The 16,186-nt window shown below is 42.9% G+C and overlaps 2 protein-coding genes across 18 annotated transcripts in view; one reads left to right on the top strand and one right to left on the bottom strand.

Annotated features, from left to right (window-relative positions):
- The window catches only part of afdna (afadin, adherens junction formation factor a), a 117,212-nt gene extending 104,866 nt beyond the window's left edge, over positions 1–12,346 (top strand). For 8 of the 16 annotated variants that reach the window (XM_064340330.1, XM_064340335.1, XM_064340331.1 and 5 more), the window contains 3 exons: positions 1,891–2,428; positions 6,123–6,207; positions 7,210–12,346. In XM_064340330.1, coding sequence (XP_064196400.1) covers positions 1,891–2,428; positions 6,123–6,207; positions 7,210–7,366 — 780 coding nt within the window. In that variant the 3' untranslated portion in view covers positions 7,367–12,346. The remainder of the gene's footprint in view (positions 1–1,890; positions 2,429–6,122; positions 6,208–7,209) is intronic. The other 8 variants (XM_064340345.1, XM_064340342.1, XM_064340341.1 and 5 more) reach the window with 3 other exon arrangements.
- Positions 12,347–13,208: 862 nt separating this feature from the next.
- On the bottom strand, positions 13,209–15,349 carry LOC135257526 (dual specificity protein phosphatase 23-like). Of its 2 annotated transcripts, XM_064340348.1 has the most exons (3): positions 15,261–15,349; positions 14,950–15,225; positions 13,209–13,799 (listed from the first exon to the last, which is right to left on the bottom strand). In XM_064340348.1, exons 2-3 carry the CDS (start codon positions 15,217–15,219, stop codon positions 13,605–13,607), a joined length of 465 nt encoding a protein of 154 aa, XP_064196418.1. In that variant the 5' UTR covers positions 15,220–15,225; positions 15,261–15,349; the 3' UTR covers positions 13,209–13,604. The 2 variants fall into 2 exon arrangements, with proteins under 2 accessions (XP_064196418.1, XP_064196417.1); XM_064340347.1 differs by having other exon boundaries at positions 14,950–15,349.
- Positions 15,350–16,186: the final 837 nt, after the last annotated feature.

The raw sequence follows: 16,186 nt of genomic DNA, 5'->3' as shown, positions 1-16,186 counted from the left end.
TAGAAATGGAAATAATTTCACAAGCTGCAATGCATTGTGGGGGGAAAGTTTACTAACATCAAAGATGTCTCATTTCTGTTTTTTTCAGCGCATGCCAACATGGATAAATATTTACAAACTGCAGTAGATTTCTTTTTTTTTTTTTTTTCCCTGAGATGATGGTGGAGTTATGACAGGGCTTTAAAACGAGGAAGAGGAGAAGGGAGGGGGACGCTCTGCTTTTATGTTCGCACCGACAAATCCCCGACTTAACAGACGGGATGACTGGTCTCATTTCGGGATCAGGTTCGGGGCTGTAATTACCGCCTTATCGCCGGTACCGGTTGTCTGCCCAGCTAATCGTAGTTTACCTGCAGAAACTTGAGTTACGCCAGTTACTTTGAGAACAAAAGCAGCCGCGCAGTTTTGCAGCTGCACGCTAAATTTCCGTCAGATCACACATGCCGTGCTGGGTTTGCATTAGCTGAAAAAAGCAGGCTTTTTTTCCAGTTGTTATAACGTGTTTTCCACCTCTCCGATCCCGCCCGGAGCTGTAAGTGTTGCGTCCGAGCAAAGAGTTTATGACACGCAGTCGCAGTAGACCTTAGGTTGCGTCCAAGTATTTTTGCCCTAAGACAAAGGAATTGAAAGCCCATTGAGATGCGCTTTGGATTTATGTTTATCTGAGAAGTGCCTACCGTTCTCTTCATCAAAACAAACAGGAAGGCCGGAACTGTCGCCTGGATAACTTTCTGTGTTTTGACTTTCAATTCTGGTGTATAACATTTGAGGTCGAATGTGTTTTGATAATGTTAAGTGTTCCTCAGATGTTTCACTGGTGATACTGAATTAACAGTGGTCTGAACACAGTCATTTGTCCGTTGTGCTGTCTGGTTTAAAAAAAAAACAACAACAAAAAAAAACATTCCAGTTCCATTTTTTTGATTGTGTAACCATTGAGTGTTGAGCCCTTGTGAGTCACCTTCAGACCGCTGGTAATTTGGAGCCCTGTACAGTGTGTGTGGACTGCATGCCCTCACGGTGTTCCCGCCACCCGGTCCTGCTGTGTTCCCGTAGAAACGCATGGGCGTCCCTCGTCGGTGTTGTGAAGGTTTTACTGTGTTGACTTCTTGTTGGGAGGCCATTGTCATTCCACCCGGCATCGCTTGGGACCGCCGCTGGGGAACGCTCCACCCTCACCGTGGTCTGTGGGGTCCATGACAGAGTTACTGCAGACCATCTGTGCCCCACCCCACCCCCACCCCCACCCCACCCACTTCATCCTCCCATCAATGGCATACCCCCCCCAAGCCCCCACCCCCACCAACGCACACTAACTGAGGGGATTCCTGTACAGAAACCAGAGCTGGCCATGCTCTCTGTGTGCTTGCTGGTATTTTTCCAGAGCAAAACCATGAAATATGAGCAAACCCACCCCCCCCCCCCCCAATTGGAGCCTTCCACTCTGTAGCATCAGCACTGTAGACGTGCGCTAAGCCAGGCTAAAGCAAAGCCCCGCTCTCTGAAACCCCCTCCTCGCTTCTCTGGTGGCTCCCCCTTCACTCAGACACACACCACACACACACACACACATGCAGTCACCACACATGCATACACTCTCACTCAGACACACACATGCATATGTTAACACACATGCACGCACTCACCACGCATACGCACGTACACTCACAATCACGCACACATGCGTGCACACACACACACACACACACACACACAATGACACACACACACACACAGCAGATAGCTAGCTGAACCCCGTCAGGCAGCGAGAGCAGTCTCCTCCCCCACCTCGGCCGAGCGCACGCCGCCCACAGCGCCCCCCCCCCCCCCCACCCGGCCGGCGCGCAGTGGGCCATGTCTGACTAACCGGCTCTTCCCATTCGTCCCCAGAGGAGACAGGAGGAGGAGTACTACACGCGCCTGGAGGCCGGGCGGCGCCGGCAGCACGAGGAGGCCGAGCGCCGGCTGCTGACGCCCGACGAGCCTGGTCTGTACAGACCGCCCCTCCCGCGGGACTACCAGCCGCCCCCTCCTCCTCCCGCACCCCCCGCCACTAACGCTCCTCCGCCCCCGCCTCAGAGAAACACCTCTTACCTCAAAACCCAGGTCGTCTCCCCCGACACCCTGTACACTGCCAAGTTTGTCTCGTACAATGACGAGGAGGAGGAGGAGGAGGAGGAGGACGCAGGCCTAGCAGGTCAGGTTAAGCTCTCCGCCACCCGGAAGTCCTATGGCGACCTCCCGCCCGCACACAAGCCTCTGCCTCCGCTGCCGTCCTCGCGCAAGCCCCGCCCGCTGTCCGATGGGATCTTTCTGTCCAGCTCATTCCAGCTGCCCGCAGCCAATGCCAACAGTACTGTGGGCAAGGCAGGGCCGCCCCCTCCCCCTCCCGCCAAACCCGCCTTCGGCCTGTCGGGCAACTCCAAAGGTAGAGAGACCGAGAGAGACAGGAGGCCGCCCCCGCCCCCCCCCCCGCACGTCCTGTCTCCATCCCTCCGGTTCATGCGTTTTCTGTTTTTTGTCTTATTTTTGTGTTCCTGTTTCACGTTTTTCGGGCAGGGGGAGGTTTTCTCCTCCGCCCCCTCCCTCTCTCCCTCCCTCTATCAGAATCCAGTAGGTTTGTTCGGTAGGGGCTCATTAGCCCATGATTGCCTATCACCACCCCCCCCCCACCTCTCGCATTTCCAATTATTTTTGTGTTTTCTTAATTTCCGTACTATTCATTCAAAATCAATTCCACTAGCTACCGAATTTTTTTCTCCCCGATTTTTTGGTAATTATCTTCCCACAAATTTCCTCTGTCCTCACCGATTCCTCTTCCTCCAATCATCACCAGCAAAATGAAAGCGATCGATGAACAATCTCTCACGCCCAGCGCTCCAAATCCAATCAGAAGTACTGTTGGCGTTGACTCTCGTCCGTGTTTGTTTGGTTTTGCTTTGGGGACGGTATCTGCCTCAGCAGCCGGTCGGCCATTTTGGCTCCAGGGAAAGCGAACGCTGGCTTCTTTTCGCTCATTGCTGCGGGCTCCAGAGGGCCAGCTCACCTCCAGTTACCCCACTCTCACTTGGCAAAGGGGAAAGATCTGTCGAAGGTGCCATTTCTTTTGTACGCAGCTGTTTAAAGGTCCCTTACAGGCACACGAACAGGGAATTGACTGGCAGGTTGTGTAAATGGAGAAGAAACTTCTGCCTTTGAAGTTTGCCTCTTTCTCAGTCCTTTAGTGCCCCCTTCTGTAGAAAGTGGTTAGAAAGTAGTAGTATGTAGAACTTATTTGTAATATTTAAATCTGTCGGTTGTTTGTTTCAGCATATTCTCATTCTCATTTGGTAACGTATGATTGTAGGATTTTGTGTTCTACTTGGAGCAATTATTATTTATAATAATAATTTCTGTTATATTCAAACCCATTTGCAGTGTAATTAAATTTCTATCCCCCCACATTATATTTAATAGTATAATGCAATTACAGCTTTATGTTTAAAAAGGGCCTATAACACAACTGTGCTGTACCACTGCACAAAAGCGTGTGGTCATTAAATATTCTGCCACTTGGTGGTCAGTAGCATGGTCATGGACTGTAAATGAACATTTTCACTTGTTATTGTAGGCGTGAGTAAAAACTTTAAACAGCCACGTACATAAAAAATGGCGGAGTTGCAACACGACCCCACGGACTCTAGTTTAAGAGGTCCTGCATTATCTCACCTTGCATGTCCCACCCCCACTAAAGCACTTTGTTCCCTTATCACCTGTCGAAAATATGGACTCTGGGTCCGTTGTGATCGCTGTTGCATTCTTCATTTCAATTGAGGGGCGAATCACTAACCTTGCTCTCCCGCATCAACAAAAAGCGCAGTCCTCCCCGCCCCCCGCCTGCCTGGCCATCCCCCCGCAAGCCCTTTTGCTGACAGAAGCTGGCTTTGATCAGCCTGCTTTCCATAGCTGTCTACTGCCTTGGCTTTGCCTTGCTCTCCTCCTTTCAAATTCATTTGTTCACATGTTCTCTGCAGCGGTGCAGGTGTTGGAGCTCCCGTCCGGTCACATGACCTGACCTGCGTTACGCACGACAGCCACGAATGCCTGTCCCAGCCGTCACATTAAAAGTTTTTTTTTTCCTCTATTGTTTTTTTATGCAGGTTTTCCTAAAATTGATGATGTATATTTCTTCAATTCAAGATTGATTTATTCATTAATTTATTCATTCGTACGCCCCCTTATTTCCTTTGTTTTCATCTGTCCATTTATTCATTTGTCCATTTGTTCGTCCATTCACTTGTTCATTTGAGAATTCTATAGTTTGAATCTCATAATCCATACTTTGAATCTCAGAATTCTGAGTTTGTCTTTAACTTATGTAACATTTCATTTTTTTATTAATCTTCTGAGGAAATATTGACATTAATATCAAATATTTTGTGGCAGATGTAAACATCTGCCCCTTCATAATGGCTTCATAGCCTACCATACAGCGGAAACAAAACTATTAGCCATTTCAGTCGGCGGTTGCAAAGCAAGACGTATTGACTGAGTTTAAAGAGCAGAACAGGTCTCGAGGCTCCGGTCAGCTCCAGCTACGCTGTGGATTTAACTGTTTACTCCTTTACTGCTGTCCGTCTGTCCGTCCGTCCGTTTGTCTGTCTCTGTCTGCTTTGACTGCACATTTGGCTGTCCTGTCGGTCACTGTCCCGTTCTTCACTGTGTCAGTGCTGTGATGTCATGAGACTGCCTTCCCTACCTGTTCCCCTGATCCCAGAGCCGTTCGCTGGTTCAGGAGTCCCAGCTGCTCCTGAACCCCGAGCAGCTCTGGCAACCTGAATACATGGTTCTAGATTATTCTACTGGCATTGTGAAGTTGTAGTGTACTTAGGCTAGTTTAATTTCCTTTATTTACCTCATTGTACTGGTTTTTTGGTACATCGACAAATCTTTGGCGTTTACCAAAAACAAAAACAAAAAAACCTCAATGCACAGAAAAACATCATTCGTCGCCCTCATATATAGAGAAACCTTTCATTGACTTTCCTTGAAAATTTCGAAACAATGTACGAGACGCCAAGGTATAAACTTACTTTTGGCTTGGAGTATTCCACTGCGAAACTATGAATAGGGCTTTTATGTAATGGTGTTTTCGCCGTGGTTTCCCAACTTGCGGTTTCTGGTCGGGCCTTGCCTAGCATCCGAGGTCTGTAGCCATAATTTAGGGCTGGCTTACCCGACCACTTTGAGGACCAGGGCCTGCTTTGCTGCAGAAACACTTTAACAGTGCCAGGGGAGTGATTCCATCTCGAGTCACACAAGTCGATGTTTGTTCAGTGCCCTTTGTCACCCTTTCATTCCACATTTAAAAAATTAATGAATAAAAAAAAAAATGTTTTCAGATCATGGTTGTGCCTTAACGTGTAAGAGATAACCGAGTGGAATGAAATAGTTTGTTGTTTGCCTGCAGTGGGTCAGCGTCCCTGTGGCATAAGCCCTGACAACACACATGGACCTGTATGCCTCTTGGCTATTGCATTCTGTGGCTTAAAGGTGGGGCCATTTTGGCTCAAGTGGTGTTGGGTTCTGGCTCAACCCACCTCATTCTGCCCATTGTGAGGCAAACAGTTGTGTACTTGCTGTCTCTCTTGGGAGCCTTGTGTTGTCGGAGCCAGCATAAATGGTTTATTGGATTAATCCTGAATCTTTCAACGGCTGTTTGCCTCTGGGCCCCCACCTTTGATGCCCAGGCACTTGTTTCTCAGAATATGCTTCAGGCATGCCTTGGAATGACTAACACTAAACCAGTGAGCTATTCTAGTCCTGCAGCTTGTTTTGGCCTGTGAAAGGTGCTGTTGAATTTGAATGTTACTGAAAAGTTGCTGGGTACAGAATTGGGTAAATGTTGAATTTGAATCATTAAAAAGTTGTTCGGAACATCTCTAAAGTGAGGTGGGCCTAAAATCAAACCTCAAATCTGAACATTTGAATAAATCCAAAACCAACTTTCGGGTACCCAGCACCTTTTCATGCATCACGTCAAAAGATTTCACTGGTGAATCATTTTTTTTTCAACAGACTCAGGCATTTACTGATCATTAAACCTGCATTGTTATTCCATCCATGTCTGATTTTAAAAACAGGATATAATACGTACACTGGAAACACAGCAGGAGTTGTAGGATCGAACGAAGTTTACAAGGACCCGCGAGAGAAATGGGCTAAGAGGTGAGTCCTGTACCAGACTGCGCCGACGTCGGCGTGAAGGTCTGGTTTCGGCTCGTCTAAAACTCTCATCTAGGCACAGGATACACTCTTTCTCCCAGACTGTAAACAGATACATTTCAGAGACACTGCGAGTTGGGCGACATCACAGACTTTAAATTTGAAGGCCTCCTTTTGTCTTTTTGAAGGTCTCCTGGAGATTACATTCTGTGCTGAAGCAAAAGCTCCCTTCGGTGTTCTCTCGATCTTACTGCTGTTTAAATGGCTCGCATGCTGTCCACTTAGGCCTCCATTATGTGGATCATGCAGTTTGTAGCTTCCAGTCAAGCCATCATTCTGAAGAGTTCCAGGTCCTGAGTTTGCCTCTGATGTGTCTCAGCAGTGGCCACACACAGGTCTTTGTACCCTCTACTCATCACAGAGAGGTTTACCTTTGACGTGGGTACAGCCCACAGTCTATCATCACCCTGCCCTCCTGCAGTCTCCATAGAGCTCTGAGAAACTGAACAAGGGAGATTTCCGTTTCCTTAAATTACTGTTACGGCTGTGAATCTTATGGGAAAACTAGCTAACGCGTACAGTAGGGCAGGACTTACTGAAAGGTCTCTTGGAAGCAAGAAGGAGCTCTGATTATCTGAGGGACAGCAAATGTATGGAGACTGGTTGGCTGTACACTGACCCATTGACACCACAAAGAGAGTGTCCCAGTAAGGCATCTTTATTAATAGATGCCATAGGTCTTCCACAGCATTCCTTTCTGCTGGTAAAGACAGCAGCTGTTACACTGGAGGTTGAATGGCCGAGTAATGCCCCGCCTTCCGTCCATTATAGCCCAGTAAAAGCATGCAGTACCCAGTTTCCCCAAAAGTAGGAACCCCCCTTCTGCAGCAAGATAAACGTTTCTACATTTAACTGTCTCACAAGTGATCCCTGCAGGTCATATTTGTATTTGAAAAAACAGACTTGCTGTACTTTACTTTAATTGGGCTGTACTTATTCTTGCAGTGGTCAAGAGCTGGATGCCTCTGTAACTGGAGGAGCCCCAGAGAGTCTCACCTTCAAGGAACGCCAGCGGCTCTTCTCCCAGGGGAAGGAAGTGTCCAATAAGGTCAAGGCCTCACGAAAACTCATGGAAATTGAGAGCGAACTCAACACTAAATAGCAGAGAGCCCGAGCACGTCGCAATGCCAGGCCCCGGCCGAGCGAGGAAAAGCGGGAGCTAGTTCTCAGTTCCCACCCTTTCTTTCTTCTCATTTTATGTTTTAATGAATAACTGGACCTTTAGACGATTTAGACGGTTTTCAATAGGAGCAGGGGCGGAGCTAAGGGGGTATAACGGAGAAAGCTTTCCCGGGAGGTAGCAGGTCCAGGGGGTCCCCCAGAGGCGGATGATTTATTTTATTTTTTTTATATATAAATAAAAATTTAAAAATACATCTAAATATATTGGGCATTTCATTTTTAACAATGGCCTCTTATACAGTTTGCTCCATGGGGGCGTGGATGCATGGTGCGTTACCTTTTGCTAAAGATGTCAAGCTCTCTCAACGTTTGTTATTTTGAGTGGAGGAATAACGTTAACTTTAGGACAGGCAGCCAGAGCCAGAAAATTAGCAACGTGAAACGTCAAAAAGCAGGATTTGAAAAATGAAAATACAAAAGAAGCGAGAACAGACCCTACAAACAACTTATTGACAAACTTTATTCTGAGGCATGAAGATGGAAGCCAGTTAATTCTAACGTTAACGTCAGCGAAGAAGCGAGTGAGCATGCCACTGCTGTCATGGAAGAAAGGTGCAGAGGAGCGAGATAAACCCCCACTATCACTGCAGGGAATACCAGGTCAGGTAAATAGGTCTACCGACAGTGCACTAGAGCACTACGATGACAGAAAAACAATTACCGACAAAAGGCAAAATATTGTTAGAGCCCTATTTAGCAAACACATTTCCCTCTCATTCAAAAATATGGCAGCAACCAATTCACAAGGAAAGTCTTTCTATAATGTTTGTTATATTCACAATTAAAAAGCGCCACACGAACGTTAAGAGAGATGGTTATTAGAGAGGGCAAAGGGTGCTTTTACTGTATTCCGTGTTTGTTGTTTTCTGCCAAGCCAGAGAAGTCTGAAAGTGTAGATGAGGTAAATAGGTTACTTTAGGACCGTCTTTAGTGTCTTAAAGTAGCCCATCTACCTTAAAATGGCTGAAACTATACGCCAGATCATGAACGAGGCATTTCACACCAACGTCTCCCATTTTAAGTGGAGAAATCGCAGCGTTCATTGTTACTGGGCGCAGGGATTGACAGCGATTCAGTGGACCGGTTGCTCGAAGTCCGTTCCTTTTCTATGAGGCGAGTGACACGAGCAACTGGGCGACGAAACTTGCCTGCAGTTTATCTTTTCGCGGCGTTGCTTGCCAACAGTTACTCAGTTTCCTTGTTTGCTATTTTTCCAACCGATAAAATACCATTTTGTGAATAATTGTTCTGTTCGGCTTTACCGATTACAGTGGAGGAGCAGTATATCTGGACAGGCCACATGGCAAATACGTGGCTTGCTGTAATTAGCCGAAAATGAGCCTCCTTGAGCCCCAAAGCACATGTTGAGTTTTACCACTAGAGAGATGAGTTGCTAGCTAGGCTATTCCTAGGAATCCATCTCGCATTCAACAAAGATCACAACAGCCAGCAACTTAAAGGGATATGCTATATGGAAAATATACATCATTGGCACACTACCTTATGCCATTATTTCTCTACATCAAACGTTTGCAGCTGCAGAGGACACAACAGGAAGCTCTTTCCTCAGCCTGGTACACTTAAGCGTCCACAGAACAGTTATGAGTTGGTCGCTGTGTGAACGCGGGGTTAGCATATTATATGCTAGGCACTCTTCTTCAGTCAGCCAGGCTCTTGTGACGAGTTTGCACTTCTGATATTCAAAGAGTTGAGCGTAGATGACGTCAGGGCATCAATACACCGTCAATACAGCACTGACCTTTCAGATAACTTGGAGAGACAAGTTTTGCATCTCAGGACGATATACAGTGCCACCTTCCCACTATCATTAAACCCTCTTCAGCTACTCAATGCTATTTACTTGATGCACTTGGAAAGCATCTATAGTGAAATTTGTGTTGCTGTATGCATATTTTCTACACTGCCAGTCACAGTTGCAGGGGGGGAACAAGCACCCAGTAAACTTTAATTAATAATCTGAAAAAAATCTGAGATCTAAAATGAGTTAAGTGAGACTGAATGGCCTTGCAATTCTTCCAGTCAAATGTGAACAAGCTTGTAATATTGACTTCAACCCTTTGAGGTGTAATATCACAAATACGATTACAATCTTCTTAACTGAACTGAAGATTCTAATGTTGATGTCACAATCACTTCTGGTAATTGAAAGCAGCTGAGTTCTAGAATACTGACTTAGAATTTTGGAGAGAAAAAAATAATTCCAAAAAACCTACTCTAGAAAGGGTTAAAGACATTATTAAAGACTTTTCAGCGAGGCAGATGAATTGGATGCTACTGTGAGAGGGAGGGTAGAGAAAGTAGTTGAGAAGACAACACTGAGGTAGGGGATTGTGTTTATCATGGAGCTGACGTGTAGCAGGATGGTGTATGTGTGTGTGTGTGTGTGTGCGCGCGCGCGCGCGTGTGTATGCATGTGCACAAGGGGGTGGAGAGGGAGGGCTTTCTCATATACTTTTCCCTGCACAAATAATTTCCATGTGCGTCCCTGAATAGAACAGACGATTCTTACTTTCCCACAAAACTATCAAAGGTATATTACGATAAAGCACTGTAAAAATGTTTTTACTTATACAAGGCAAATTTGAAATCACATGAAGGGGGATATATTTTTGTTTGTAAAATGGTTATTGGGTTATGGTTGAAAGTTTTTTTTTAATAGCTTACTGTAATGTGGAACATTTTGATATGTTATGCTTTTGCTGCATTACTCATTTCCACATATTTCTTTTTTTTTTCTTTTTTTTGCTTTTCAAAATGAAAGGCCGGTTTCAAGTCACCAACCTGTAAAAGAAAGATGGGTTCCACTGTATATTCTGCTCTGCTCTTCACACTACTCACAATTCCTAAGGGTGCTGGTTGCATCAAGACTTCAGTCCTGACGAATCCAAAATCTCACCTCCACTCGTTTTTACGCTTACACTGTAAATATCTAACATTTTCCAAGAATACTCACCTGCCACGAGTTCTTGCATAACATCCCAACAGGGCAGTTATGTGTATTGAAATTCTAGATATTTCTTTCACATTAGGAGGTAGAGAACAGGCTTTTTGTCCTCTCAGTGATTTTTAAAAATGTTTTTGTTAATCAACTATTAGACATTTTCTTGGTTATGTGTAAGAGTTAAGCAGTTCCTGCTCTACAGCACACTGCATTCATGAGGAGAGTGGTAGGAGACTAATCACAATTACATACAAATGTGTAAAAATGTCATTGCACAGCTGATATTTATTTGAACATTATTGTTTTGTTACACTGGTTTTGTTGCATCCACTAAAAAAGTGTGACATTGCATTGGAAATGCATATGAATATTGCATTTAATAGCGAACTGGTTGTTTTTAAAAATAATTTTAAAACAAGCCATGATTGTGACAAAAGCCTGTTCTTATTCTAGAGATCCTCGATTACCTTGTTTGGCTGTCAGTTTCCCCACAAAGACACGATGTACACCACTGTAGTTTTTTAGTCTTTAATTTTTCCTTTCAAAAAAAGGGGCTTTAAAACTCAATATTCTGTGTAAATACTTTTCAGAAGAACAAGGACCAGACTTTACTATGTAAATTTGAATTATGCTTAAGGTATCAGTGTCTATAGCCTCCTTTTTCTGCTCCAACAATATTAACTGACAGATGTATTCACATCCACGTGTTTTCCATTTTAGGTAAGACAAAATTTATTTGATTCGCTTTAATGGTTGTTTCATGTTAGGATTTTGTAAATCATAAATAAATACAGATTTTACAAAAATGCTGGAATTGTCTGTACAATTTGTATAGAAGTATTTAAGATGCTGTATTTTACATAGATGTGAAAATTAGTCACTTTAAGCAGGATTGCTTAATTGCAAAATGAGTGTTTAGCACAAGCTGGTTGTTTTGTAGGTCAGGGTGCAGTTGTCCTCGTTTGACCTAAGGTGAGAAAACAGTGATCTAGCCGGTTTGTTCTGTGGTAGAATGAGATTGGTTTAATTTCCCGTTTTAGTTATGCTTTTGTTTGAATAATTAGCTTTGTTATTTTACAGCAGTACATTTAACTGTTTATCAGCATTGGATCACGTGACTGATTTGCACATGCCAGGTGATACTCTTAGAAAACTGGTAGGGGAAGTGAATGGCTGGCAGTGCAGCTTTTTAACAGCTCAGAAATCCAGGGGCCAATTTGATGGCAAGGCTAAGTGTCAGTAATTGCACTGTATGGACATCTGCACTTCTGTTCGTAGGATGGAGTGGACAGACATTCATTGCCTTAGGGGGGGGAGGGGAACTGATGGGTGGAATAACGCGATGAAATTAAACAAATGTGTATGTATTCAGACTGGAGTGTAAAATATATAAATATATATTTTTGCTATTTTTTTCTTTTCAAACTGGATGGTCGTTATTGGGAAAACCATTTGGGAAGCTCCGTGGCTGTGGATTTTTCCAGTATTTGTGTGGATGATGCCGAGTGTGACACACAGTGGATAGCTTTCGGGTACCACAATAAAGCACAACTTCAGTCTCTGGCCAAGAAGACAAGACCAGCGGTGTTATGTATACACCCTGGCCATGTTCTTGTCTTGTCAAACACTTCCCCATGGAAAAAAAAAATATATATATGTATATGTATATGTATATGTGTATATATATATATATATATGGCTACTTTTTATTTCAGAGATGAATACATGTTAATATTAATGTGAAAGGAGTTGGGAGAGTGCCTGGGTTTTGAAAGAATGCCAGGGTTCTTGTAGTATTAACTCTCTGGCACTTTTTTTTTTTTTTTAAAGAAGAGAAAATTGTGTGTTACTCATTGCTGGAGAGCACTGAAACTGCTGTAGCTAATTTCTACTGTATTTCACCTGCAACTTATTTTTAAATAAAATCTTTAACATTGAGTTCATGTGTTGATTCCTTTGACCTTCAAAGTGTAGAACATTCTCAGGCATTGGAATTATGTTACAGTTTATGGAAATCTTTCTGAAGTGGAAAAATATATATTTCATTAATTTATTTCCTATATGAAGAATGGTACAAGTTGGCCTTGAGAGGTGGACTTGCCTATTTCCTGGATTGTTAGGCTTAATCTAATCAAAATGAATCTTAATCTAATCGGATCCCAAGACTATCTTCAAATGCTACCCTTGTACCTTAGTAAAAAAAAAAACGCTGCTGATGTGATAAATGTATGTCTACATTTATTGGTCATGATAGTTCAAAATTACAATTGCCACTGAATAAAGGTGGTGTGGCTCTGCCAAAGCTTATCTATTACAGTTGTGCATTGCATGTACGTATAATTGCGGAATAGCTAAGTGTAGATCCTATTGTCTTGTGGATTGGCATAGAATAACTCGTCAGCATCTTGACTGGGGATAGAAAAAACATTCCCTCAGAAATTAAGTATAATCCCTTTTGCAGAATGCAGTTTAGGTTTGGTACGATGTTAATAATGCTCTTAAGAAAAAACAATGTTTCTGTCCTCTTACACCATTTGTTAAAAATAAAGTAGTTCCCCCCAGGCCTCAGTAATGAGATCTGTCAGTTTTGGTCAAATACAGGAATTACATGTGTGGCAGATTTATTCCACAAAAGAACAGCTTTCTATTGTCTGTACACCATGTACTTAACATACCCCCTAATCATTTTATATCTGCATTTTCTTCACTTACATCCTCTAATTTTACAGATAATATTTTTTTTAAAAAGGTGTTCACAAAGCTTGGGGAGAAAGATCTGGGTGGAGGCACAGACACAAACTCTTCAATAAAAGCTTTATTACATGTGCGTAAAATTTTCCTGTACAACAGAAATGTAACACAAAATGATGCATTGGGTACACAGAACCTGTGTAATTCTCAATAAAGTGTACCCCTCTCAATTCGTAGACCTATGCTGTAAATGCAAAACAGGTAAAGGGACACGTGGCCATTATTATTTTGCTTCGGAATTGTGTTCCCTAATTTTGTCTTTGGTTTATGTGAAGTTACATTTTGTCTATGCCATCACCAATGTGATAAGCTGGATGAATGAATCAATAAAAAATAAATAAATGGTTTAATTGCACTTCCACAAATACATTTTGAAAGAACAACTGAATGAAAGGTTTATAAGAATGCCAAGAAGTTAACAGATACAGATGGCTACAACAAAGTTTTAAAGGCTTCGTATAATATGATTATAGAAGTCCAAAACTGCTTTTTCCTGCCCTTGTGTTTCGATGGACCCACTGCGCAGTCTTCGAATCTCCTTGATGGCGTGGTCCCCTGAGATCTTTCTAGCCTTCACCAGATAGCAGGCCAGCATCGTCCCTGTTCTTCCATGGCCATGTAGACAGTGAACTCCCACACCCTGAAACAAGTGAGTCAGGAGCATAGAACTGTAATGCCTGCAGCATGTTTCTATTGGTCGAAAGTTCTGTTAGGTACACACATTATCCAATCAAAAGCATCCTCCAAGGAAGTAAGTGTATCGAATGCATTTGGGTGTTTGTCACTGAGGCAGTGCGCCTCTTTCTACCAAAGGTTATGTAAGTGAGCAACATGGTGTAGCCTATTTATGTAAAATGTTGCAATTATAATTGAAAATGGTGTTATATTGCCAGGAAACTATATTACTTTTTTATTGTTTTATTACCCATTGTAGCAAAGTCGAGACTGTTTTAAAAGTGAGGCTAAGAACCTGATGTTTAATGATTCATATGAGCTACAGATAGCTAACCAGCTTGACCCAAAACTCTCTCCCCCACAGCAAACAAAAAGAAAAAATGACGAAAAGAAAGTCGTGCGGAACTCCATTATATTTGTTTTGTTCCGAATTAAAATGGTTCAAATACACCCAAATTGTGTTTCCGATATGACATAACGTAAATTTCCGATGATCACACGAACGCAGCACAGATCAGCATGCTATCAGAAAATTACACCGTTCCTTTTAAGTACTGTGATATTGGAACCAGAAGATGCATCGTTCGAGTTAATGAAATTACAGGGTATATAAAAAGTGTTCTTTGTTCCAGGTAGCCTACTAGTTATTTTTCAACGATTTGGATAAAATATTCATTGTGATTCAAAGAGCAGACACTCTTATCGAGGGTGACTTAAAATGAACAAGGTCAGTTAGTCTCCACGTGTATAATGGGCATTCATCGTGAAAACCATTTTTTCATGACATTTTGATGTGCCGAGATACGTTTCCGGTAAAACAAGAGGCACGCCTGATTTAGGCTAGTTCGTGCAAGTTCTTTCGGTGAATAGGCTAGGCTACTGTCACCAATTCGGTTGTGTATTTGCCTCTCCCGTTCAGTTATGTGGCTGTTATGTATGGGGCTTTGTTGTCTCAAAAACAAACAAACAAATAAATAAATGTAACTGATTCACAAATGAATGTAGCTGATGCACAAATAAATGCAGTTAATTCTGCTTCGATTCCCCCGCTCTCTACCGACGCAAGAGACACCAGGGATTATTGTTAGCGAGCACACAGCTGTAGCCGTACTCACCTCATTATTTCCGTTGGCGTTCTCAACAATCGCCAAGAACCTTTTGATTTGATCCAAACTGGGTGGGCAGAAGTCTGTTATTGCTATGTGGTGCAATGTCAGTCCAGGACAGGTGTCGTAGCATGGAGGCTTCGTCTCACAAAGACAAACCAAGTGCTGTATACCACTATCCAACAAGTATTTATAATGCGCAGTCATTCTGGGCAACGCTAGCCCTGCCAGATTGTTAGGCTCAATCCAGGAAAAATTAGGCGGGGGTGAAGACACCATTGTGTACTTCGGCCAAAACCGAATAGTTCTCGCGTTGTGAAGCTGGCAATAACTGCTGGCAGCTCCGAACATAGACATATATATGCCTATGGCTCCGAAGCCCACAGCGCTCTGGCAGCTCCGTGGAGATTATTGTTGGTGGCAATAATTGGAGACGTTCGGGGTTAGTTTTTCATAATAAAAGTTCGGTAAATAAAATTAATTATTTAGTGTATTTTCTCGTTTTTCTTCTAGTAACAAATACAATTGGATATCATTGCATGTAATATACTCGTGATTATACAGTCATTTCTGTGAAATCACGTTCCTAGCCATCGTTCCTGGTGTTTAAGTGAGTCCCAGGAATGCATTTACCTATACAGTTCACTGCCAGCTCATTTGCATATGCTGAGATTACTGAGAAAATGAAAGCAGAAAGATGTAGCATTTCTTTTCTTTTTGATATTTAGTTTGTTTGTTTCAGCATATTCTCATGAAAAGCAGGTATAAGCATTTAGTACCATCTGAACACAAGATCCATTGTTGTATTCGAGCCCATTTGTATTATAATTAAATTGCAATGCTGATACACAATCCCCCACATTACATTTATTAATAAAAAGCAATTACAGCTTCAGTTTTAAAAAGGACACAAGTAGGCTATGCTATACCACAGCAGAAAAGCATGAGGTTATTTTTCCACTTGGTGGTCATTAGCACAGCCAAGACTAAATAAACACTTTCACTTATTTCTGTAGGCGTGAGTAAAAACTTTGAACAGCCTCATTCAAAAAATGGTGCAGTTGCAATGTGACCCCACAGACTCTAATTTAAGATACATGTCCTGCATATCACACCTTGCATGTCCCACCCGCACTAAAGCAGCTCTGACAACCAGAATATGTAGACCATTCTACTGGCAGTGTCAAGGTTGTGTACTTGGGCTAAAATAGTTTTATTTCCTTCATTTGCGTTTTGCTGTACTGGT

The sequence above is a fragment of the Anguilla rostrata genome, chromosome 6 (assembly GCF_018555375.3).
Source record: "Anguilla rostrata isolate EN2019 chromosome 6, ASM1855537v3, whole genome shotgun sequence".
NCBI lineage: Eukaryota > Metazoa > Chordata > Actinopteri > Anguilliformes > Anguillidae > Anguilla > Anguilla rostrata.
This window is presented reverse-complemented; position numbering and strand designations above follow the sequence as displayed.

What these genes read in the sequence shown, in the direction of transcription:
- LOC135257526 (XM_064340347.1), bottom strand. Translation starts at nt 15,297, where the DNA reads ATGTCTATGTTCGGAGCTGCCAGCAGTTATTGCCAGCTTCACAACGCG. An exon ending in ACGCCAACGGAAATAATGAG is followed by an intron (nt 13,800 to 14,949) that starts GTGAGTACGGCT and finishes CACTTGTTTCAG; the next exon opens with GGTGTGGGAGTTCACTGTCT.